Source organism: Furipterus horrens, unplaced genomic scaffold (genome assembly GCF_987537825.1).
Source record: "Furipterus horrens unplaced genomic scaffold, mFurHor1.1.pri manual_scaffold_6, whole genome shotgun sequence".
Taxonomy (NCBI): domain Eukaryota; kingdom Metazoa; phylum Chordata; class Mammalia; order Chiroptera; family Furipteridae; genus Furipterus; species Furipterus horrens.
The window spans coordinates 19807026-19833993 of NW_028327176.1; the positions used below are offsets into that span (position 1 = coordinate 19807026).

The following is a 26968-nucleotide window of genomic DNA, read 5'->3' on the forward strand; positions in this document are numbered from 1 at the left end:
TGGGATTCTGATGTTTTCCTTTTGCATGTATGACTGAGAAGACTAATTGCTTTCTCTCACACATTAAAAAAAATCTTTTTATCAAAATAATCCTATATTCAATGAGTTTTAAATTAATTCTTCCGGAATTCGACTTGAATCTGGCTAAATAGTGACTCAACGCTGTCAAAGGAGATCCAGGGTCACAAGCATATTTATAGTGCACATTTCGTGGGTATACAGTAGTGGATTCCACTGATCCTGACTTAACGTGTTTTCTTTTCCCCTGATTCTGATGTCTACGATTCCTTTTACTTTTTAAACTAGTTATTTAATTTTTCAATTATAGCTTATTTTCAGTATTATCATGTATTGGTTTCAGTACGCAGCATAGTGATTAATTATATACTTTATAAAGTGGTCCCCATGATATTTCCAGTACTTACCCGGCACCATACATAGTCATTGCAGTAGCATTGACTGTATTCCCTATGTTCCCCGTGTCTGTTCTGTGCCTGCCAATTAGTGCGTCTCAATCCCTAACCCTCTTCCACCCAGTCAGCCAAACACCCTCCCCTCTGGTAACCGGCAGTGCAGTCCCTGTGCCTGTGTGACTCCCACGATTCCTGTCTGTTTCTGTTCCAGTCCTAAGTTTTAAGTTTTTACATATATATGTATATACGTACTTGTTTGTTTGTTTGTTTTACACTATCTACTTTTACAGGCTTCCCTATGTGCATGTGGAAAGAAACGGGACTCTGGCCCTTGTCTCACTTTCTCCCTGTCACCTGCACTCTGGGCACATCAGCCTTCTTTCAGTTTCTGGGCCTTTCTAAACCACGTCTCACCTCGAGAGCCGAGCTCCTGTTATCTTTCCTTCTGCAAACACTTCTTTTGCCAATGTCTCTCATCGCTGGATTCTGTTCCTTTTAGGTTTAGCGTAAATGTCACCTCCTCGGACAGGTGGTTCTGGACCCCTGTTCCGCACATTTTTCCTTGGCGGAGTCCGTGAGTCAGTGTAAGCTGGCAGACAGATAATCCAGAATTGGCTGAAGGCGATGTTAGAGCACAACAATTGTAAATGTCTACGTTCCATTAAAACCCATCAGAACCTAGATTGTAATAAATGCCGACTAATCTCTGTACTTCCTTCCTTGGTTCACCTGTAGGATTAGGTCTCCCCTGCTCCTCTGTTCTACCTTCAGGAGGATGTGACCTCCGTCTTTGCTTTTAGTCCCAGGTTTTGTTTGTTTGGTTTTTGGTGATGCATACGGAATCACGAAGCAAGCATACAGTTCTTTTTTTTTTTTTTTTTTTGAAGAAAGGGACAGGTTCTTGAAATAAACTGTGGTTTGTAGCATTTGTTACCTGAAAGCTTTAAACAGCTGGTGTGGCTCACGGGATTGAGCATTGGCCTACGGGCCAAAGGGTCGCCAGTTCAATTCCCAGTCAGGGCACGTGCCTGGGTTGCGGGTCAGGTCCCCAGTAGGGGGCGCACCAGAGGCAACCACACATTGATATTTCTCTTCTCTTTCTCCCTCCCTTCCCCTCTCTCTAAAAATAAATCTAAAAAAAAAAAGAGAATAAAACCTTAAAACAAAAATGATGTAGTATATGTATGTTTAGGGGAAGAAATGAAATGATGATTTCTACTTTCTGAAGATATTACTACCTTTTTTTTTCACACTCCAAAGGATATCAACAAAAATGCTGAAAGCTTTTAAGGGAACATTACTCTTGTAATTATCAGAGACAAATGGGGAAGTTGAAGTAGCGACTCAAATCAAAGTCATGTGTGTGTCTGTTCTGTGAGATGACAGTTGCCGTTTTTCCTTCGAGTGGAGGTTTGTGTTCCCTGTTCTGCCTCAGCCACAATAACTCGAAACGGTCTGTCTGCTGGCACAGAAAGCACGGGGGAGGGGAGGGGCCACGGTGTTGCTGCAGGAAACTCGGGTATGTTCGTAGAGCACCTTTTGAGGATACACAGTTGAAGTATTTTTATAGTTGAGCTAAGATAACAGGAAAGACAGAGAGGGTATAGCTTTGTATAGTATAAGTCTTTAGAAGATTGAGTTCACCCATATTTGTATACAAGTCACTAATATGTATTCATTTAAACTGAGTTCCATTTTGTGATCTAGAGTGTGAATGTGATTCTGGCAGCCCATTTTCTGAAGTGCTGCAAGTGGTTTCACAGACCAAAGAGAACGGTGGGACCCACGGAGACATCTGATGTGTTTCAAACCTCCAACGTGTTGTTCTGGCTTGGGTCCTTTTGCTCATTTTGACCTTTTATACTATTACCATGAGATATGTTGAGTTGCTTGCCATGCAGTGATGCTTTCCGAAATAACATGCTGAAGGCCCATATAATTCTTGTTGTTTTCTATAGGTCCCAGGTGACCACACGATGCAATGCAGTGAATTACGGTGATGGCCAGCTAAATGTCAAGCTGATAAAGTTACGGCCTTGCTCAGCCAGCATTCTACGGGACACCTCTAGTTACATATTCTAAATTATATGCGCCGTGGCTAGACTTACCGCCAGCATACCACAGGCTTCACCAGTCAGCCTTACGGATAACTTACTCTTTTTTCTCTTTATGTGTTGAGGAGCTGTCATACAACATCGGCAGCACAGACTATATATCAGTAGGCAGTGTTTTGAGAGTGGCATGAACTTTTGAAACAGAAAGAAACCATTCATAGTTAAATCCTTCAGTTTGTGGGTTGGGTTTAAATATGTTTTCTTTGACATAAAAGGCTATTTAGCTGTAAAAAGAGCACCTGCCACAAAGGACTCAACGTGTATTTATCGAGCTGAAGCAAAGAACTTTATGTTGTAATTTATATTTTAGAAAATGCTGGAACCGGAGGATAGATTTTTTTTTCTCATTCACAAATGGTTATAAATAGTGGCCGTTTACTGGTCGGAATAAGTCAAGCAGAGACCATTTCTTTTATGACCAGAGACACACGGGATCATTGGATTCTGCCCTAAGATTATGTCTGTGCCCACTTTAACTAGTGCAGCCCTTGAAACGTTCATGTGGATGCTACCCCAGGGGCTTAAAGTTAGATTTAAACAAAACTAATTAAATTCATGTTAGATTTCAAAATCTGCTACTGATACTAGAAATATCTGGTTAAAGTCAGTTGGTTAATGTTTGTTTCTAAAAACAATGGTTACATATGTGAAATTATTTTAGTATAGATGATAGTCATCTTTGCATGGTAGTGCAGGACGTAAAAATGATTGTGCAAGCCGATGCAGAATGACCATGTGCAAAATGATCTTAATCATCAATGGATTATTAAGTTTCATGACCTTGAAAAAACTCTTTGTCAAAACATTAAAAGTCTTTTACTGTTGGGTAGAAGTGTATAGGGAAATGAAAAATATAGTAAAGCTAATATTTATTTAGTGCCCTGTAATTTAACGTGTTAGAAACACTGAGAGTTAAAGTGTTTTATTTGAGTAGAACTTATCAAGAGTAGTTTGAACATGTTCGCTTTCTTCTCATTGTGTAACTAACGATATGGAATATTTTCTCCCTGCTTCAGTCAGTTGTCATACCCCTTCCCAAGCCAGGATCAGCTGCCAGCATCTTACCCTTTGTGCTTTCAAAGTTGTAAGCTGTCTGAGCGTTCCTTTAATGTTACTTCCTCTGGCACATCGTCATCCTTTTCACCACATCCACTTTCCAGTTGTACTTCCAGTGTTACCACTTGACATTGTTTTGCCTCACTTTTTTTTTTTTTTTTTTTTTTTTTTTTTTGCTGACCCTCTGAATTATCCACTTCTGTAAAATGCTGTGTGATATTATCACTGCGAGAGGAGGAGGCCACACAACTACCCTCTTTCCTGTCTGTGCATGAACGGAGAACAGATGTGCAGGGATCAATCACTAGCAGACTTTGAAGGAAGTGACATGATTGGTTACTGATCACGATAAACATCTGTTATGCACGCAGTGTTTATGGACCAAGGAGCTAGCCATAAAGTTTGTACTTTATGCAATTACTCACAGTTAATACACCGTGGCAACCGAAGTTTGAAACATATTGTTGGGGGACTGGTTGTTATTTAACTAAACTGCGGAAACTGAAATTCATGCGTATTGGAACCATGCAAAGTGAGTGGTGCCTATATTCCAGTTATAAATTATTTGTAGTACATTTAACTCTTGGCCTGGCTCCCTTTGCCCATGACACATTGAATCCGTCCGGGGTAGCCAAGCTGTGATTTAAGAAATTCAGTTCAGAGTTGAAGTGGGAGTTGTGATGTCTTTGACTCAACCTTGGAGTCCGCATTTGACTCATCTTCTCTTCCCCTGCGCTTCGGAGCGTATCAGGCACTGGAGGGAGAGCTCATTCCAGACACTGGACACAGTTTCTGTGTGGTCACCTTGGTCGTTTGTTCTGGCTCTTCTTCCTCCCCCACTGTCTCCCCTCTTCCTTGGCCTGCTGTTTACGTCTGTGTCCCATCTTCATGTTGTACTTCGTTTCTTTCAATTCGTGTTGCCGTTGTCCTAATCCATGTGTTTTTCAACTTGTGTTTTAATTATTTTAATGGTCTCCTAACTGGCTTCTCTACCTAGTCACTCTCCATTCTGACTAGTCTCACATTCCATCACAAGTCATCTTTCTGGAACACACTAACAGCCTTGTTTAATCCTCTCCTGGAGTCTCCAAAGTAACTTACTAATTACAAAGTAAAATCCAAACTTTTGTATTGGGCTTTTATCCATTGTCTGACCCAAGCCTACATCTTCTGGTTTATCACTTGACCCCTCCCTTCAAGAACCTGGGATTTCAACAGGACAGACGTTCTCATTTTCTCCCAAATATGCCTGTCTCCCCCCGCCCCTTTAGGCCTCCTAGGATGCAATCCTTTGTTTTTCTGACTCCTAGCCAGTTTCAAAGACTTATCCCAAATGATTCTACCTATAAAGTCTCTCTTGGCTTCCCAGAAATGGTTCCCCTGTCCTCTGAAGTTCCACAGGATTTATATTTTATGTTTTTCAATTGTCACTTACTTGCTGATCTGTTTTTAATTTTCATGTATTATCTAATCTCCCCAGTTAGCTCTTATGTCCTTTTTCATTTTTTAATTGATTTTACAGAGAGAGAGAGAGAGAGAGAGGAAAGGGGATGGGTGAGAGAGAGATTGATTTTGTTGTTCCACTTACTTATGCATTCATGGGTTGAGTCTTATATGTGCCCTGACTAGGGATCAAACCCACAACCTTGGCATAGCAGGACGATGCTCTAACCAACTGAGCTACCCGGTCAGGGCCAGCTCTTACATTCCTGAGGGCAGCAGCTGAATCTTCTATAGTACCTAGAATGGTATTTGAAAGCGGCAGGCGTAAAATTTTCACCTAATATTTTTTGGAGCTGCAGCATTTATTCTAGAAGCTGAATTAACATGCTAGAGGTAAACAAAACAAGATGAAGTTCCTGCCCTCACAGAGCTCTAGTAGAATGAGGCCTCCAGAAAGGCTGTCAGATCCTCGTCATGCAGGAAGCTCAGTGGCGTGATGGGCAAATGGCAGTGAATAAGAGTCCATGGAAGCGTAGCTAGGCACCAAGCCTCGATGAGGGGCGATGCGGAATGCTTCTAGAGGAAGTGAGGTGTGAGCAGAGTCTAAAAGATAAGTAGGAGCTTGATAGGTGAGGGGGGCTGAATGGAACCTGTGTTCCAGTCTGAATAAAGCTTGAGTGGCGGAAGGGGGCCTTACACACTGAGGAACTGAGTAAAGCTCCGTGTAGCTGGATTGTAGGGGATGAGGCGAGATTCCTAAGTGATGAGGTTTCAGAGGGAACAGGGACCCTGTGATGGGAAAGAAGTGCACATATTTAATGACTGTTTAGAAGGGAGGACTTCCAGGAATGGGTATTTGGATGGGTGAAGTGATAGATAGAGCAGCATGCGGGTTTCTGTTAAGGACCCCCTGGTGAATGGGGACATTAGGGAGAAGACTATGAGTTAATATTTTGGACATTTCAAATTTGAGATGTCTGTGGAATATCTATATGGAGACATATAGTAATAGACAGTTTGGAGTGCATCAGAAATCTCTTGCTAGGAAATAGAAATTGGGAGACATCAGCATAGGACAGGGTGAAATCATAGAGGAAGAGTGTGTCGAGTTAACAAAAAAGAGGATTGGTGTTAAAGGAGAGCAAAGAGAGGATGATGAAAAGAAGATTGAGATGGGAAGGGCAAAGAGGAAGGGGCTCAATAGATGAGCAAGATGTCATGGAAACCAAGGGAAGACTGAAATCCATCCTTTTGATTTAGCAATGTGGAGAGCATTAGTGGCCTTAGGAAGAGTAGTTTCCATGGAAGAAGAGTGGGGCAGGGGGACACCACTTGGCCAGGCTAGACTGTGGTGTGTCAAGTGTACAGACAGTTCTTTTGGAACGTTTGATCGTAGAAGAGAGGATTTAAACACAGTAGAAGCTGGAAGGAAATGGAGCTGAGGGGTTTTCATTTTTGAAGCTGGTGGAGAGTTGCTCATGTTTAAAGGCCGATAGGAAGAATTCATTAGTGATAAAGAGGTTGGCCACAAGCTGAATTTCATCAGAATTTAAAACTCCCCTTAAAATTCTTTTACCCCATGTGCCCTTTTATCTTTTGGTATTCTAAATAAATTAAATTCCAAACTACTAATCACTCTGTGTCTTCTGGGTTTCACGGTGGTCCTGTTATCCCAATGAGATTGCAAATTCTGGTAAAGCAGGGTTCAAACTGTTCCACTCCCTTATTACAGAGCAGCAGTCAGTTCAGTATGTTTCAGATTATATTCTCAACAGATCCTATTTTTAGTATCCTCGTTTGTTTCGTTTATTCTTTGAGGAAATAGTTAATGTCTACTGTGCACCAGGCATCATTCTCGGTGCTGAGGATCTGAAAGTCACTAAGCCAGACACATCCCTTCTACTCAAGAGTTTAAAATCTAAGGGGACAGCTAATAAATTAGGAATTAAATAGGAAGAAGTAATTACAGAATGCAAGAGATACCTGAAAGGGACACTGTGATAGACAGTAATCCTGAGTGGCTCCTTTCTGTATTCCTTTTCCCATGAACTCTTTCCATTATTGGGGGAGAATACCATGAGCAATTGCAGAGTTAAATGACTTAAGATGGACAGAAAAAGATAGTGAATAACAGAGACTTTCTTTTTGGCCAGAGGGTAGTTGGTTCTTTGTTTACTATTTCAGAAGTCAGTGGGAAAATGAAGGCTGTAATGAGGCTGTGTGTTTTGGGAGTTTTGTTGGTTGACTGTTACTTAGCATTTGAGAAACTAAGCAATTCTCCACAACTTCTCTTTTCCTTTCCCTTTCAGTGATTTGCCATCTTCCATGTATGAATGGTGGCCAGTGCAGTTCAAGGGACAAATGCCGGTGCCCTCCGAATTTTACAGGGAAGCTCTGTCAGATCCCAGTCCATGGTGCCAGTGTGCCCAAACTCTATCAGCATTCCCAGCAGCCCGGCAAGGCCTTGGGAACGCATGTCGTCCACTCTACACATACCTTGCCTCTGACCATGAGTGGTCAACAAGGAGTCAAAGGTAAGCTGATTATTTTTATTTCGCCTACTTGTCAGACTTCTGCTAACCTGCCACACTCCTACAGAATCCAAGTGTCTGCAGATAGCCAGGGCTGGTATTGGAACAGGAAGGAGTATGTGATTTGTGGCCTGAGAAATGACAGTAGGGACAGAATGTGGGCCCAGGTATGTGGCTGAAGTGCTTACCAGGCCATAAAGATTTGGTTTCTAAGAAATAAAAAGTACAGAGGAGCCCATCCTTCTCTGGTGACTCTTGGCATCAAGAGCTGTCAAATGTGCCCATCCCTGTTCTGGCAGGGCTTGGGGACTAACAAGACAGACAAGGAGTGTTCCAGCTCTTCCAGCATTAATAAACTAGTTCCTTCTGGTGGATACCAAGTCTATTCAGTTGCTGAAGAGTGCTTGGTTTTAGTTCTAAGTGATCACTTAACCTCACTGGACTTCTGTAGAGGAAGGTAAACTAGGTCACTTGGAGCTCAGAAATTCTGTGACTCATTCATTCTTTTAAACCTGGCATCTCTTATACAGGCAGTTTTTTAAAAGGGGTCAGAGTGTTATTGGCTGTTATTCTTTAAAACCTGACTATTAGCATCAGAAGATGAAATTTTGTTTGAAAATGGCAGAAAGTAAATCTTGTTACAGATATAAAATATCACACTTTGATATTTTTGTGTGTGTCCCAATAGGCACCAAAGTATAGCCACAGTGTATTATTTAAGGGTAAGAGAATTATGCTTTATGAAATTATATTTCCCCTGTTAGTGTAGAAAGGTATATCCTACAATTTTTACAATAGGAATTTCATGAGAAATTCAAAAGTAATCGAACTCTTGAGTCTTCATTACTATTATTTGATAAAATATACCTCCCTATGACTGCAAACCATGAATTTTAATAGTTTAATATTTTCATGACTCTCCTGGAAAAAATATTTTTATCCTATGAATATGTTATTGTGAGAGGTTTTAATTTCTCTCTATAATTATTTTATTTTTAAAAATATATAAATTCAGGTTTAATTTTTATTTAAATATTTTTTATTGCACTGTTTTGTTCTCACGTATTTTGATGGCTGTGCAGCAAATATATGTATAGATTACATATGTATAAGTTATTCTGTGTCTAATATAGATGCATGTAAGTATATAGGTGTGTATGAAATTTACTTTCATGCTGACTCACATGTCAGTTATTCATGATTGACAAGTTTTCCTCCCAATCTGTTTTAGTGAAATTTCCTCCCAACATAGTCAATATCCATGTGAAGCACCCTCCTGAGGCTTCAGTCCAGATCCATCAGGTTTCAAGAATCGATGGCCCAACAAGCCAGAAGGTAAAAGAAGCCCAACCAGGCCAATCCCAAATCTCCTACCAAGGGCATCCTGTCCAGAAGACCCAGACAGTCCATTCCACGTACTCCCATCAGCAAGTCATTCCTCATGTCTATCCTGTGGCTGCTAAGACCCAGCTTGGCCGGTGCTTCCAGGAAACTATCGGGTCACAAGTAAGCAACGTTGTCCAGCCTGTTTGTATGCTTTCTAGAAAAGGTCTCATTTTAACAGGAAAGCCAGACTTGGTAAAATGACTTTCTGTAGAAGGGGTTGACAAACTGACCCATAGGCCTATTTTTGTAAATAAAGTTTGATTGGCACACAGCCACATCCATTCATTTACATATTGCCTACCCTCCTTTCATGCCCTTGGTGGTAGAATTACTTAGTTTCAGTGAAGATCATAAGATCTGCAAAGCCTGATATATGGTCGGCAAAGCCCTTTACAGAAAAAGCTTGCCACTGCTGATGTATAAAATAATTTTAAGTAGTGAATTTCCAGACATGCTGCTGGAAGTCCCTGATTGTTGTTTGTTTTGCAGTTAAGGTGATCTGTGTATTCTGCAAAGCATTCAAAAATACTTAGGCATTTTTACAATAGTTATAGGTTAATAGATGTAGTTGAGTTTTGAATGCAATAATAATTTGTCATATTTTTTTCTTATAAAAACTCATAACTAGAATGGGAAAGACTGAATTGTTTGAAGTGCATTTTAAATACTGTCACTGGATTTACATGTAACTTTAGGCCTATATCTATATCACAAAGTAGGAGGAAGGCTGATTTTTCTTTAAAACTCATCCTTGACAGTGCTTAGTGAAGACAAAAATACTGTCTCTTCTACCGGAAGCACTTGGTGCTACCTGCATTTGCATTATGTGATAATGACATAGCTTTGTCCTGTGGTTCACCTCCTGTCATTTGATTCTGGTTTTGGCCCTATGTAAGAAGAGTAGGTGAGGTACTGTTATTATATCTCTGCCCTTACCTGAATATTGAAAAAATATTGTGTGTGCGAAACATTTTGGAGTCATAAGAATCAGTTGTTATTGCTTTAGAAACCTGGAAAATACTTTTAGGTTCTGGGCAAGCCCATGGTAGTCCTATCACCTTTCTCCCAGGGGAAGAAGGCAGAATTGGTCTGTAGTCCTAAATGGGAAGAGCACCCATGTGGAGTTAGAAGATCTTGGCTAGAGCTGTGGGCCTAGGACTTGGTGGCAGGGAACCAGCTTTCTCGTCTGTATGGTGGAGACAAAAACATGGGGCTTTGTTAAGATAAGACAAATAATATAGAACTACGCAAATATCTGCTTAGAAGATACCTATCTGTTCATGTGTCAAACTTAATAATAATCAGAGTAGGCGACTACTTGTGTCATGGAACATCAGTGAGACAGGAAAGGCTTGATCTCCCCAAACACCACCTTTGTCTGCCTGCTGATACTTGAAATGGCTCCTGAACTTGCCACAGCTTTTCATATGTCAATTGAAGACCAGTTTTAAGCAAACACTTTTGAGAGTAGGAACAGCATCAATTTAAATTTGGCTTAGAAGGGAAGTCTGGATTCTTGTGCTAAGAGCAGCTTTTTATAGGGGCAGTGGACTGAAGATAAAACTTCATACGCTTCACAATTTTGCCCTGGACCAGCCTTGGAGAGAGAGGATGAATTTGGTGCCATTTGCATTGTTTAGTCATTCCAGCTTAGGTTGGTCATAAGACAGGAAAAAGCAGATCCTTTTAAAAACTGTGTGCCCAGTGCCTTTCTCCCCAGTTTCCAAGTTGGAACACAGATGATAAAAAGCAAGAAAATGAAGTTTTCACAAACTTGTTATTCTTGTGTAATGGTAGGCAGATGATTGCTAACTAAAAAGGATTTTAAAATGAGTTAACTCTTAAGCCTAAGCTGCACTATATAATCAAAATGAATCCAATACTTGGTGGAGGTACTCATATAAGTCACACTCGGTGGAACGCTTTTGCCTTATCCACGTGCCTCTCTGACTTGGTCTGAATGATCCAGACAGTGATCTCTATTCTTAATTCTTTTTGCATGTGTAGTCACTTAATATGAAGCTTCAAAATAAGCCCTGTTTTCAGAAAACATTCTCAGTGTACATGTTTATCTTCCTGTTGGTGAGACATGTTGCTGGTTGCTTGTAATTGCCCAGTTAGTGCAATTAGGATGACCCAGGCATAAAAAAACATATTACTGGCAAATAGTTAATAGTATATAAGATGTATCCTACAAAGATGCTTGCAAACATTTGTGCTTTCTTGCTATAGTTGATTTGTATACGTAGCTGCAAAGGGAGGTATAGGTAGATTTTAAATAAATGGTAAAAGCAACTGCATAAATGCTCACCAGTGCTTTGCTCATGGGAATAGTCTTATTAGCTGCAGATTTTGACTATTGAGACTTTTAATGCCATAGAGTTATCAGTAAGCATCTATGTTTATGTGTTGCAGTAAGAGAGCACATACTATACAAACTTGGCAGAAATAGCCCTTGTTTCTGTGCACATTCTAGTAATTAGGCAGTAAGCTTGGGGTTGAGAACCCAGCATGAACGGGGACTAATGTATTTAAATTCAAGGAAGCTTCATAGAATAGAATTTTGCAAACCGGTTGGATGATGGAGGAAGTGGGCAATTGGTTGGGAAACCAAACTCACAGAGAAAAGGGGCAGAATGATGAACCAGAGGAAAGAGAACTTGACAAGAATTGAGTGAGGAAGAAGTGTCAGGGAGACGTGTAATAGCGTGGGGTTCCTGGCAGGTGTTTGCCACAAACACGAGGCCTCTTAAGCCTGAGGCATAGTGCCAGGTAAAGGACCTGGTGTCAAAGGAAAGAGTGTGAAGCCCCCCTGATCACGTGATCAACCCCAGACTCATTAAAAGTGGGACAACCACCATTATGTGCCTCCTGATGTGATACAGTATGAAGTTTGCATTTACCCTAAAAGTATTTTTGCCAAAAATGTTGAACCTGAATCTAATCAAGCCTTTATACTTAATCTCCAGCTTATAGGGAACACTGAGGGTAAAGAAACAAGCTAAAAATATAACCTCCACTTACCTCCATCAGATAGATTCATAATGTAGGATATTATTGCCTGGTTTCTTAAAAACATCATATAATGGGAAAAAAAATAGAATGACTTTTATAGATAGAAACTAAAGAGTCACAACAACAGATGTATAAACCTTAAATTGTTTTCATTTTTCTTAAAAACACATGTCTATAAGATATTTGGGAACAACTGGGGAAATTTAAGTCGTCGTCGTCGTCGGCAGCCGTCCGTCTTGAGAGACGATGGTGTAGCTTCTTAAGAGTCTATCTGCACCGCCGAGAATGGCTGTGCAGTCCGACTCGGGAGTGACATGGTATCTGTCTCCTCCCGTGTTGAATCGACATCTTGCGATGACACTGAAGCTACAGAGCCTGGGCAGGGTAATATGGAGGGTCTGCTGTTGCCCATGCAGCAGACCCCCCCTCTCTTCGCAGCTGAAGGGTCCAAGGGAAAGACGGAGTCGATACAGCTTGGGTTCAGGTGCGCCGCAGGAGTTGCCGGTGTTGACTACAACGTCAAACCGCCTTAGGGACTCCGGCTCCGGATTTTCTGTCGGGGTTTACTCCCTTAGCCTTTCCCCTGAAGAGGTATGCCGCAAGGCAGCGGAGGTTTTTTGGAGTCAGAGTTTTCCTTCTCTGATGTGCCCTGACTGGAAGATCGAACCAGCGACACTTAGCTCGCAGGCCGACGCTCAATCCACTGAGCTAAACCAGCCAGGGCAGGCTTACAATACTAGATATTAATGACTAGATATTAGGTGATATTTTGGAATTATTAATTTTTTAGAGGTGATAATAGAATTAGGATCTGTGGGGCAATGGCCTTGTTCTTAAGAGGTAAATGAGAAAAATTTTAGGTGTAAAATGCCATGATGTCTGTAATTTATGTTCAAATGCATTCATACAAATATTGCAAAACTAACAGTTGTTAACTATGGGAAGTGGATATATGAGAGAGCGTGTAGTTTTCTTTGGATATCTCAGCATGTTTGAAATATTCTTATGAGAAAAAAAGGGAAGGTTAAAATTTTCTAGATGTACAGATACAGGCATACTTCTTTTTATTGTTTTCATTATATTGTGCTGCCTAGATACAGAATTTTTTTTTTTTTTTAATTGAAGGTTTCTGGCAACCCTGCCTTGAGCAAATCTACCAGCCCTCTTTTTGTAACAGGCTTAAATGGTTAGCATTTTTTACTGATAAAGTATTTTTAATTAAGATATTTTTTAGATATAGCGCCATTGCACACTTGATAGATGACAGGATAGTGTAAATATAATTTTTGTTTGCATTGGAAAACCGAAAAAGTTAATGTGACTAGCTTTTATTGTAGTATTTACTTTATTGTAGAGGTCTGGAACTGAACCTGTAATATCTCTGAGGTGTGCCTATGGAATAATATAACTTTAAGTTGAGCTTAAAAATTGTAACGTTAATATAGTAAATGAATTTTTAGAAAATAATTTAAAATGTTTCAACTTGTGAATGAAAAGGGTGGGTGGGTGGATGTGAGGTAGACATGAGGGGGCCAGGGAAGAGCATTTGGCCATGGTCCAGTAGTGAAATAACGAGAGTCCAATCTAGGAGAAAAACGGAAAATAAAGAGATGACAATAAGGGCTTTTGTGAAGAATCAAGCATCAGGATTTGATTACGGGCTGTTGTGAAGAAAAACATGGTGATGAATTGGACTATTCTGAAGTTCCTTGCTTCAGAAATCAGATAAATGCTTGCTCTGATTGGTTAACTGGCCCCGGGGAGAAGGCTGCAAGGTGAAGATGAGTAGCAACATCTTGTTTTAAGCAGCCTCATCCTTGATTGACATCAAAATGGTGTATTCTTGGATAACAAGCAGGGACTCCAATGCTGTGTTAGTGATAGAATGAGAGAGGATTAATGGAAAAAATTCACTGGTCAACGGCTAGATCTAGTGATGATAGTCAGATGCATGAGCACAGAGGACGTTTCTTTGGCATGTATATAAAAGAAAAGAGCTGGGATAATGGAATTGGAAATAACTATGATGTTTTTTACCTTGACAGAGTGTCAAGATACAGGGTTGGGGGGAGTGGTATCCTTCCTATTGTAGACAGTGATGTTTCATCTTACAGAGTCCTAAAAATAATATCTTGTTCTTAATATCATATAAACTATTGATTTTTATGTGAATCAGACTGGGGACAGACATCATTAAAGTGTTAAAAGAATAGACATTAATATATGGGGTGGCTTAGAGAAATGGGATTCTTGAATATAAATGAAGTTTCAAGTACTTGGCAAGTGATAACTTTGGCAGAGGTAGGTATTTGTGCTACCTGGAGTAGATAGTGATCCACTATGTATATTTGAAAACATTTTGGAGAGTTTGCTCACTGCATAGGTCAATTTAGAATCACATCTCTAGTGGTTACAATTACCAGCTACTTTCAGGATAATCTCATGTTTTCATGTAATTAAAACTTGAACATTTCCATGCTACTTTTCATCAATAAGAAGAGGCCAAATTTCAGAAAATATCCCCCTAATCTATTTTTGCCCCACAGGGACATTGAATATATGCACACCGTTCCCACTGTGTAAGGTTCCCTTGGCTTTAAACTGTGACATAATTGGCAACTTATTTGGCATCTGAGTTTTTGGTTGTTTCAGACATGTTTTATTTATTGCCTAATTACTGGAAATAAATATTTATAGTTACTTAATGATACCAGATGGTATGAAAAGACCATGTCTGTGAAGAGGTAAGGATCATGGTGTCAGGCTCAAGGTCCAGCTTCCGTGCTGATTCTGCCATTGTCTGGTTGTGCAATCATATGCTATTTTATTAATAAAAGGGGGCAACGCAGTCCTCTGTTAGTTGTAGACATTGCAAGATGAGACAAAAAAAATTGTTTTTCACCTATTGCAAATGCCAAGACACCAGAAAATGCCACACCTAAATACCCAAATAAACTAAGAAGAACAAAACTACTGGAAAACCTGAGGAAAGGTAAATAGAAGATATTTTTAGTATGCACTCTTACACAATAAAGGTGATCAAATAATATGCAAACCCACCCTTATTTGCAACCATAAAATCCCCCATAACAGTAAAAATAAGAGAAAAACTGTAAGAAACAAACTCTTAAGATTAAATTCCTTAATATGTATTCTATAGAAGAAAATAATCTTTATGTGGATTAGGAAGAAAGGATCAGTACTTGATGTGAAATCGTAAAACCATTGGAAAAGCCTTTCTTTCCTTTAATTATTGGTCATATAAATAATAAGACCTGGGGCAAAACTGAGTTAAAGTGACTCGAGAACTGCTTGGGATCCCCTTAGAAGTTTCAGAAGTTATTCCAGCAGTTCTTTTTGGACAGGAAGAATGGAAACAGAATGGGCCATTGGAGAAAAAGATTATTTAATTGGCGATAGGTCTCTTGGCAGATAAATTCAATAACATCATCATGCTCTAAACCTTAGCGCTGGAACACACACACACACACACACACACACACACACACACACACACACACACACACACACACACACACACACACACACACACACACGATTCTGAAGGGCCAAACAGATGCACTTAGCTTTTGTTAAAATAAAAAAAATTTTTTAAATAAGCATCATGGAGAAATTAACTGGAACATGTGAGCTCATTGAAGTGGAAAGTGTCCTAATTACATGGCTGAAAGTACTTTTTAAAAAGGTCTCCATCCTTCTGTCACTGGACTTTGAAGAGAAATACTTCTTGGTTTTCACCACACAGAAGCCAATGAGAAAGTAGGGAAACAGATGGCATGCTTGTCCAGTCCACATGGCAGGAAAAACAGGTAGGTGAATAGATGCAGATGTAGGTGCAGGAATGGGCTATTGATGTTCAAAATCTCTGCTCAGTGATGGAAAGAGAATTTATCTCAGTTAAGGGAGCTGGGATGGTAAGTGCTGCTTAGAAACCTGTTATTTAATTTTCAAAGACTCCCTTCTGTCCTGACTGTAAGAGTATTATTGAGGGGAGGCCGAAAGCTATGATGAAATAATAGCTTTATTCTGACAAGGATAATGCCGGAACTACTATAACAGTTTCACACAGGTTATTTCCATATATGGAGACCAAAAATGGCATAAATAGATGAGAGGTCTAAGGAAAGGATAACTCTAAAACACTTACCAGAGACTCTTAGCCTCTCACGCATGCATTATCCTTCACGTGGGAAGGAGAGCTGGGTCAGCCAGGCTAGGCCAACAGGTGTGTGTGTGACCCATGTCCCCAGCTGATGTGCTCTTAGGGCAGGGCCCTCGCAGGTGAACTTCATATTGCCGAGGTGCCATTGGGCAGTGCTGAAGGAAGGCAGGGCTGGAGCTATCAGCTGTCTGCCTTCCCCATGAGCAGAGAGCCCTGTCAGGGTGTGCTGATTGAATTTACTGAAGTTTGGCCTCCTTCAGGTGGAATAAGCCATTAACACCAGGCCCTTCCTGTGCCATCTGGGTTTTTCTTCAGTGTCCCACTCCAGTACTCCTTTGGCATGATCTAAGAAGTGTTTAATTGAGTGTTAGTGAGTCTGGTTGTCTCCGGTGGCTCTACAATGGCCATCCTTGCCAAGCCTTACCTGTATCAGCAGCAGAGTTATCGCTGAAGGTGTGACACACATCTCAGTGACAGGTGCCTGGAGCTCCGCAGTGCTGGCTGGGCCTGCTCCTGAAGGCCCTGCCAGACTGACTTTGTGCAGGGGCCTTCTCCCTGGAAGTCGAAGCCATCAGTGAAGACAGGGAGTAGATCCAAAGGGGGAAATGCTGCATGTGAAAGGGAACATGTCTGCAGGTTCCTGGGCTGCTGCCAAGTGGCAGGGAGGCCTGCTAGCTTTATTTGGATTGAGAATGTAGGACTGAGCTGTTAGGATAATCAAAATACAGATTCTTAGAACTGAAGTAGAGTACTTCAGGGAATGGGTGATGACCCAGACATTATCCTTCCTACTACCTGATATCCAGTCCTTATGGAGACCAGCGTCAGCTTCGAGCATTCACTTACCCTGACTTGCTTCATGGACAAACAAGTTCATCCTTCTTTGGTCTGTCCCACGCCCATCCTCTCAGACGTTTTTCATTTTATTGGCAATGAAAATGCCTTTATCATGACATGAGATATCAATTTTCTGTATTTTATACCTCTAGGGCTAACTAAAATAATAAACCTATTAATAATTAGATTCTTGCTTTTGCAGAATAGGCATTGAAAATAATTATAGGGCAGTTCAGAGTGAAAGTATGTTACATCATTTCTGATACTGACAAAGTGGCAAGAAGATGATAGTTCTGAGCATGTTGGAAGTAGTTTTAAGAGACCATGGCTTGAATTGATGGTTGATTTAGGCTCCATGAATTACAAAAATGTTTCAAGAGTCACAGCTTCTATGTCTAGGATCTGATGTTGTTTCTTGGCTTGTCTACATGATGGTTTAGAATTGAGATTTGTTCAGATAAAGTGGAATCATCTGGTTTACTAAAAACCAAAGCAAACAAAACAACCCACCCAGTCCTCTGGAATCCGACCCATAAAATTGCAGTGAAAATGGCAGCGGCTCCCTATGTCGAGCGACGACAGAGTGGCTGCTCCGCTCCACCCTGCACCTCCCCTGCCACGATGACACGATGATAGCCCTGTTTCTTTTTCTGTCCCATCCTTCCATTTTTCTTTTTCCTCTTGTCTCTTTTTGTGTGAAAAGAATTTATATACAAAATTGGAGGTTCCGTTGCAACAAGATCTCTTTATGAGGCTGTGCATTTAGTCTAGTAATACTGCTATTGTATAAACTTCAGAATTTCTGTTTTTGAAGAGTTGTTTCAGAACCAATTCATGAGCGGCACAGAAACATTCTTCTTTCTTTGGTGTCCTGCAGCTCCTCATTTATTACACTATATTCTGAGTGAATCTGAGACCTCCAGTGGTTTATTCAGCCTCCAGGGAGCACTGATTGGCCACCGTTGAGGATGTTTAAAATAACATGTCTGTAGCCCTGAAGAGAATTCTGAAATCCAGACAGAGGAGTTTTAAATATTTTGGACGAAGACATCAATGCCTTTAAGATGATCACCTTGAAGAGGGCTGGTTTAGACTGTGCAAACTTTAACAGAGTTACTCAGAACTAAAAGGTAATAGAAAAAAATAATAAAGATTTTAAAAAATAGGAAAATAATATTAACATTTTCTGTGGTTTGGGGGCAGGCATCTTAATAAGACAGTGTATTTTTATAAAATTGATAGCGGATAGAGAACATTCACATTTATGACCTTACTTGACCTTCAGAACAACTTCAAAACAAGGAAAAGTAGGTATTCTTGTCTCCCATTTACTTAAGTGAAACTTGAGGCTCACAGAGGTAGGGACAGGCTTGTGTTGTTATTTCCAAGTCGATAGCTCTTTTTTTCCATTTTGGCAAAATCACCATTCCATTCTCTGGCCCTCAGTTTCTTTATTTCACAAATAACTGGTTTGGCTGAGAGGACTAGCGAGGCCTCTCTTAGCCCTGCAGTTCTCTGTCTGTGACGATTTCGACATCTTTCTTTTCCAGACGCCACTGATACTAACAAATGCACAGGATCTGTGGACAGAGCAAACTGTGCAGACGTCAAGCACAGTCAACACCTGGCATGATCTCTCACACCCACCCTGACTGAAGAGACTCCTCTCAGGTGTCAGCACCCCCCAGAAACCTTCTAGTCCCCCTCCAGCCCACTTCGCTCTCTCCTCCCTGACTTCTTACCTGCATTTTTCATCTAATGAAGTGTCTTTGACTTTTTGCCTTTTTTTCTCTTCCCCATGTGCATGTCCTTTTTATGAGGGCAGGGGTCTCATGACCTGGGCTCACTGCTGGACACAGATAAATAGTTTGTAAATATAGGAGCGTTAGGTTAGGCTCGGTTGTGCTCTAGTAATAAACACAACAAAAGCTTCATTCTGTACACACTAGGTGTGTAACAGGTGAGCAGATGCTACACATCTCTCAGGGACTCGGCAGTTTCACCATGTTACTGCTGTGCTACCTAGAATGCACAGTCTCCTCAGTTCCTGCAGCAGAAGGGAGGTACTGCAAGGGACACACATTATTTTCCCCATAGTCTTTTTTTTTTATTTGTTTGTTTGTTTATTTATTTTTAGAAAGAGGGGAAAGGAGAAAGAGAGGGAGAGAAACATCACTGTGTGGTTGCCTCTCACTCGCGCCCCCAACTGGGGACCTGCTGTGCAACCTAGTCATGTGCCCTGACTGGGAATTGAACCAGTGACACTTGGCTCTCAGGCCGACGCTCAATCCACTGAGCCACAGCAGCCAGGGTTTTATACAGAATGAGTGGCATGTCCCTGTCTCGCTCTTAGTTTTATGGCAGTGTTATGGCTGAATTGTGGTCCCCCTTAAAATTTGTATGTTGAAGCATTAACCACAATGTAACTGTATTTTGAGCTTATAGGGAGATAACTAAGATTAAAGGAGGTCATAAGGGTGGGGCCCTGATACAATGGGGTTAGTGTTCTTCTGAGACATGTTGCGCTTGCTCTCTTTGCCATGTTGAGGACACAAGGTGGCAGCCTCCTGTAGGCCAGGGAGTCCTCACCAGAACGGACTCTGCTTGGCCCCTTGATTTTGGATTTTGACTCTCTAGAACTGTGAGGAAATGAATGTCTGTTGTTTAAGCCCCTACCCTACCCCACCTCTGTCTCAGTCTCTGGTATAATACTTTGTTATAGCAGCCCACGCTGACTAATACGGTTAGAGAGCCGGGATGTGGGGGGAAGCAAGTGGCTCTTAGCTGAGTTGTAAATGTCCCTGCCAAGTGGCAGAGCAGTGGTCAGGACAGACTTGGTTCCCTGCTTGCAGAGGATAGGAAACAGCTATTGATATGATTGTGGCATTCAGTTTATCTAAACTACTTGCAACCAAACCACACGTAATTATTAGTTTTGAGTTCTGTGTACTTGGATAAGACACAAAAAACTGAAAGCTTAACCAAATGAGGCATGTGTTATAATTTACATAGTGCTGTGAGGTCCAAATGGTTTTTGTTCCTTTCAGTAGCTCTATGTAGACAAAAAGGAAACTGGCAGACATTGATGTTTAATAGAGAAAAATTTATCTCAATACAAGTTGTAGAAATAAGAATTGGGGAAAATAGGTCTTTATGCATATCATTTGGGAGTGATCTGGTTGCCATAGTAAAAGTAACCATGACTATATGCCCATCTTTATTTCCTCCCTCAGTACAAATATATCTTTTTAGACACATTCTTGGTAATGGAACTTAAAATAAATTTTATATTTTCACCCTGTAGTACTAGGATTTATGATGTGATTTGTGCTGTTTTGCTGTAAGGAATGGCTAATAGGAATTAGCATGTCAGAAATACAGCCATGACAATGCTTAATTACCCTGTTTGCAATTTAAGAATAGCAAGACACATATATCACAACCCAGTTGACTTGGCGATTGAAATGCTCAAATCATCGTAGAGGTGGAGAAAAAAGGCAGCCCGGATTCCACCATTTCCTTAGAAAAGATGTCAACTCAGAAGTTTCACGCTTAAGAATTTTTCCCCTCTGTATGTTACTTTAAAACCATTTTTGCCTTAGTGTAACTTTTAAAATACCGTTTCATAAACTAAAGTAGTTGTCTGGAATTCCTTGAAGCCCATGGTTTGGCTTCAGCAGGCTTTAAACAAATACACTCTCAGAAATCGATGTGGATACATTTCCAGCAGTTAATGCCCTAGTCACAGTCAATACTTTATAAAATCAATAGCCTGAAATATCAGAGGATTATGGTTGTATAAGATACCCCCAAATACCTAACATTGTTTTAATTACTCTAATAAAAGAAAGCTGGGTGGATTTTTTTTAAAAACCTTGCTTATAAAGAATGTTCTGCTCAAGCCAAAGCAAATTTTTTACAAGTTCTTTTAGAAAATCTGGAAGTATTTAAGCATTTTCCTCTTCTTCTTATGAGACAATGCTTGTTAGCCTGCCAGTGCTCCATCGTACAATATTCTCCTTTATGACAACAGGCCTTTCGAACAAGTTGATCAAATGATGTTGCTGTAGTTGCATTAGTGATAGGGTTCAGAGATTTGGACCCTCTTTCTTATTGGCACACAGATATAAACATATTTAATGTTCTGGTACATGGACATTGAAGAGCTCTCATGGGGTTTTCCAGTTTAATTTGGAGCCATAGTTGGTCCAGAGGCTAGAAGAACTACCATTTTGCTTGGTAGATGGGCAAAAAGTCACTTTGCCAGAGGAGAGATGTGTTTATATCATGGTAAAAAGATTGATGATAGGAACAAAGAAGAGCTGTGACAGAAGTTTGGATTAATCCAACCCATTACATACCCCATAAGGAACCTCATTCTTGTTTTCATGAAAAGAGGTCCAAGATTTCCAAAAATGACATTCACACCCCTCAGCCAGATTCATTGTACTGAGGTTGTAACTTCTGTTCGCCGGAATACCTCAAAGTTTTATGGCAGAACATTGGAATAAAGGACTTCTGAGTGGGGGTGGGGGTGGGCACAGACACTGCACAGGTGGGATAACTTATGGGCACTGCAGTGACCATCACATGACATTATGATGATGGGTCACAGCTCATGGCCGTCAACATCTGCATCGCCATGACCATATCAGATAATTTCTGATATTTTGCCTATTGATAATAATATGTGACTCATTTAAATTAGATATTACAATATAATCTAGAAAGGAGCCATTTGAAGAGCCCATGATGACTTTGAGGAAGATAGGGCTGCTTTTTTGTTTTTGTTTTGTATGGACTGGCAGAAAAGGGGTAGGCATGAGGTAGGGTAAAGAAGAGGAGGCTCATTCTGTTTATCACTGATCGCGTTGGTTCAGGTCAGGGTATGATGTTAGTACTAAATGACAGGTGGTATCGTGGACTCTAGGGTACCAACCAGGTAGGCAGGTAACATTTAAGGAACACTGACCTTCACAAGCTCACTCCAACACAGGACACGATTCCACCATAACTCCTGGGATATCACCCCTGAACTAGAGCCTTCGTGAAACATAGAGTTTAGGTACCTCAATGAGTATTAGCACTTAGCCCATCCTTAATATTTTATTGATAAGATTATTGAAGTCCAGAGAAGTAAGTTCGTTTGCTTCACATCATGTATTGAGTTTGTGGTTGGTAAGGACTAAAATTGAAGCTATCTAGTTTTTACTCCATTGTTCTTTCTACTATTCCATCTGGCCCTTTGGCCATCTCTTCTAGGCATGGAGGATTCACAAGAAACCATTGCTATCTGGATAAGGTGGCTTGGGCTGCCATAGCAATATACTATAGACAGGGTGGCTTAAACCACCAACATTTATTTTCTCCTAATTCTGGAAACTGGGAGTCTTAAGACCAAGGTGCTGACAGATTCATTTCCTGGTAGGTTTCTCTTCTTGGTTTGTAGACCCTCACCTTCTTACGGTGCTGTCACCCTGGTAAAGAGAGAAGGAGCTCTGGACTCTTTTTCTCCTTGTAAGGACACTAATCCCATCACAAGGGTCCCACCCTCATGACCTCATCCAAACCCAATTACCTTCTAAAGGACCCACATCCTAATACCATCACATTAGGGGTCAGAGCTTCAACATGATTTTGAGGGAAGGGGCACACAAACATTCAGTCTGTAGCACTAGCTGAACATGAAAAGGACAGATATATTGTCTGGGATCTGTGTTAGGGAGTTCTGTGTTCTCCGGTGTCTTATGATTGGGTCACGGATGCTTGTGGGGAGGAGATGCAGAGTTGGCTCCACTACTTTGGCTTTTTAGTCTCAATCTTCTGGCCCCAAGACATAGTGCATATTGCATAACCAGAAAGATCTTGACGTCTCCAAAGTAAACTCATCTGCTGCTTGAGCATTGATATTAACTGGTTGAATTATTGTAATTCAGTGATACCATTGTGCTTCTTGACTAGAATTACAATACAATCCGTAGAATTACAAATCCTTCACAGCATTTATTCTCTGAGCATTTCTTTAATAGCCAGAGCATTCTTGTGAAAACATGAGCACTTTAAGCAAAATCATAAGAATACCTTAGTTTTCTTATTTCTATATCTAACTTAATTATTTACTTACATATCGCTTCTTCCTAAGTTGGCTCTAAGGCATTGTATATCATGTAACTGTGAGATCCCTTGGTCCTTTGTTAAATAATCCCAGGTTTTTAAGCAAAGGGCCCTGAAGGAAGGAGTCTGATACTCAGTAGTGCCTGCTGGCCATATGGCTGTTTCATGTAGAATCTGTCCTCTTTGTATTGTCTCAGTCTTCTTGAGAGCTCTGTGAAAAAGAACATTTTTAGTTCCATTTCATGGAGGAGGAAGGAGGAAGGGTTGAGAGTTTTGCCCATGGTCATGTAGGTAGTAATTGGTACAGTGGGGATTTGGACCCCCATTGGTCCAACTTGGAAACCTATGCTCTTGCCATTTTCTCAGCTACTATTATCTTTGCACTACTTTTCATGATGCCCAAAGGGAGCATGATTGTGTGGAAAGTTTCTCAACCTAAAGCACTAATTCTGCTGCACATGGAGATGCCCTGGCATTTGCTTTGTGTTGGGACAGCTCTCTTTTTGGGAAAAGAGCTCAGTTATGCTGACTTTCAGTACCCTTCTGCTCTTTGTTTGAGGAGCAGAATAGCCAATGGGCCTTTAATAATTATTAAGTTTATTTTTTTGTTCTTTGATGGTTACTGATCATGTTTACCTTAAATATAATTTCTTCCTTTCCCCCCTCATGAGTGATATATTCTATTCCAATAATTCTTATTTACTCTTGAGAAGAAGTACCAGATGTAAAAAACTATACTTTTATAAAAACACTTAATTGTTTCCTCCTCTTTCTTTTCTTCTTTATCAGAGTTCCTGTGTTTGCCGTTACTCCGAAGATGCCAAATATTAAATTGGAAGCAATCCAAAACTTTTTTTTTGCTTTGGGAAATGAAACTAGATGTTTCCTTTTCCCTGTCTTTTGATTAATTTTGATCTCCAGCTACACATAGAATCGCAAGTTTGGAAAACTCCATGGTTCAACTCCACCTCATTCTCTGACTTTGCCACTCACTCTGTGTTCCTTTGTGTTTGACCTGCCTTTGTCTGTCCACTCCCCACCCCCCCAAGTTGATAGTGGCCCTGGTTTAGCTAGATTTGCTCCATCTCTTTGGAATCCCTTTCTCCCTAGTACAGCAGTTAAATCACTGTCTTATTTCAACTCCTGCCTAAACATGGTCCCACGTACTCTTGGTAGAGTTGCAATGAATTAACATTCTCTCTTCTTGTGTATATTACTTCAGCGCACTCTTTAGAAACATTTAAAGAATTTGTATGACTTTAACATTTTGTTTTATTTATTCCTGGCTCAGCACCATATTCTTTGAGAAAACAGTCTTTATTCAAACTCAGAATATTTTATCCTTCTTTGTGTAAAGATAAAATAAAATGAGTTATCTATATATGTAATAGAGATAATTCGTAAGAGTATTTGAATTTTACCATTTTTCAAAATGCATTCATTAGTAATACCGGATTCTAGTTCTTGATATGGCGGCCATCTTCATGGAGTGGCCCTTTTACTAGTGAAATATCTGAATTCTTTTTCTGTGTCTGAGAGCCTAGCAAATGGCCAGCACTTATAACCTGTCATAGGTTATACCCACAAGGCATACCAGCTAAGGGGGCGAATGGGGATCCAGCCTATGTGCTACTTAGTGTAGGACACATCCCAAAGGGGTCACCTGTTTCTAGTCCCCACAGAGGGGAAAGGCAGCCTGGTTGCCAGAACCTTCCTTGTTCTGTTTGCACTGCTCTAGGCGGGTCATACACTGGCCGAGTCCTAACATGGCTGTGCGGAGTTACAGTGCCCCCGATCTGCAGCACCAAGTTGTGTGAGCTTTCTGAGGAGCGATAGCACACTGCTCATTTGACAGGACAGATTTTTCTTTCTGACCTGCAATAGCTCGATGTGGGGTTGTAACTTTAGCGCACTTCTCCAGGGTCGCTTATGCACAGGGTATGCCTTGAAACAAGAGCCTGGCTTTCTCTGAAAATGTGGTGAGTGAGTCACATAGGAGAAATTCCATTTGTGTTTTTAACTTGTAAAACTCACCTCAGTCTGGGCATAAACATGTCTTTGGGCAGAATCAGTCTGTGTCCATGTGATTATGTGTCATGGAGAAACAGAGTCTTCCAGTCCGCGAGGACAGTCTGAATTCTAGCATCCTCTTCTATGCGGTTCTCTCCGATGCGGCCTACTGATGGGGAGGAGAGAAGATCCTTCCTCTTCCTTCTTTTCCTCTAGATACTGCCGGCATCCAGGGAGGACCTGGCGGTGTATGGCCACAGAGACCTCTCACGTGGCGTTTCTGGCGGCACATTGAAAGCTCCTCATCGTTAAAAAACTGAAGGGGTCTACATGAAACTTCAAGCCTTGCTGTAAGCCCACCTTCATCCCTTGCAGCCTGTCCTCATTCTGTGCAGACCCAGTTTTGGGAAGAACACGGTGCCGTGGTACCACCTACGCGGCCTTTTATTTAATCGGTTTGGATGGCTTGTGCTGCTCTTGGCTGTGGGCCTGCAAAAACAAAGCCACGGGATAAAGCGGCCCGAGGCCCGGAATGAAAACCTTGTACCTTTTCTGAGGCCTGGTGGAGAGAAATGATTTATTTTTGCCCTACCAAATAAAACAGTCTAGGAATCCAAGGTGAAAATTGGATTTTAACTGCTACTAAAATCTTGAGCATATAAAATCAGCAAGTGCGGAGACATGATGTGCACTGGTTGGTGTCTTATATAAATCTGATTGATAAAACTAGAAATAAACATTAAGCACACTTTGGCAGCAGAATGCAACAGAGGAGACCTCTGTTCTTTTTAAAAAATTTTTCTTTAAACATTTTTTTTTTCAATTACAGTTTGCATTCATTATTCTTTTGTATTAGTTTCAGGTGCACAGCATGTTGGTTCGACAGTCATACACTTTGCAAAGTGTTCCCCCTGGCATTTCCAGTACCCGGCTGATCCCATACATAGTTATCATAGTATTATTGACTCGACTTCCTGTGCTGTACTTTACATCCCCACAGCTGCTTTGTAACTACCAATCTGTACTTCTCAGTCCCGTCAGGTTTTCTTAACATAACCATTTGTTTCTAGTCTTATGCCTGGAGCATTGCTTCCTCTTCCTTCTTCCTTGCTTTACATTTCAGATTTAAGCCTTCTGTGATTAAGATGAAGGCCCCTGGGTACTACCTGCATCTAGCCAGAATGTGTCTTTCTTCTCTCAGCTCCTCCATTTTGCTCACGTGTTCACTCCTCCTCTCTCTCTTAGCATATACCAGTTTTGGAAAGCACACAACAGCCTGTCAAAATCATTAAAAACCATAAAAGAAACACCTGAAGACTTCAAAGCTGTGACATAACTGAAACGTCATGAACTGCGCTGGGCCATCTCTGGTTTTGTTTGGACACTTAGAGCCTCAGTCCAAATGCTGCATGCCTGGACCCGGTGGAAAAGAGGCCCTTCGGGTGACTGGTCCCTACTACCTCCCACCCTCTGAAGGCTCACCACCTGCCCGGACTTTCTGTCACACTGTCCCGCTCACTAGTCTCTGGGCATTTGCTAATTTCCATTAGTTTTCACAGAACCACTGCTTGCCTGAATGGACAGCAACTGGTTTGTTCCTTCTTCCCTTTATTTATTGAGCGTTTGCAATGTGCACTGGGTACTGGGATATAAAGATAAATGAGATACTTCTACATTTAATTAGAATGCATTGCAAGGCCATGGAACTGTCTAGAAAGTGCCGTGGCATAAAGAGAAAGTGGGAACTTGCTAAAAGTGAGGTGACATGAGGCTTCATGTGGTGGTTCTTCTGAGTTGGGGCTCACAGGATAAAGTTATTCTGGGCAAAGAAAAAAAAGGATGGCCATCAGCGAGAGAAGAGACAAC

At 40.9% G+C, this 26968-nt stretch overlaps 1 protein-coding gene across 12 annotated transcripts in view; it reads left to right on the forward strand.

Moving 5' to 3' along the window:
• The window catches only part of LTBP1 (latent transforming growth factor beta binding protein 1), a 376691-nt gene that overhangs the window by 186006 nt on the left and 163717 nt on the right, over positions 1–26968 (forward strand). For all 12 annotated transcript variants that reach the window (XM_090281121.1, XM_090281125.1, XM_090281124.1 and 9 more), the window contains 2 exons: positions 7336–7560; positions 8789–9063. In XM_090281121.1, coding sequence (XP_090137247.1) covers positions 7336–7560; positions 8789–9063 — 500 coding nt within the window. The remainder of the gene's footprint in view (positions 1–7335; positions 7561–8788; positions 9064–26968) is intronic.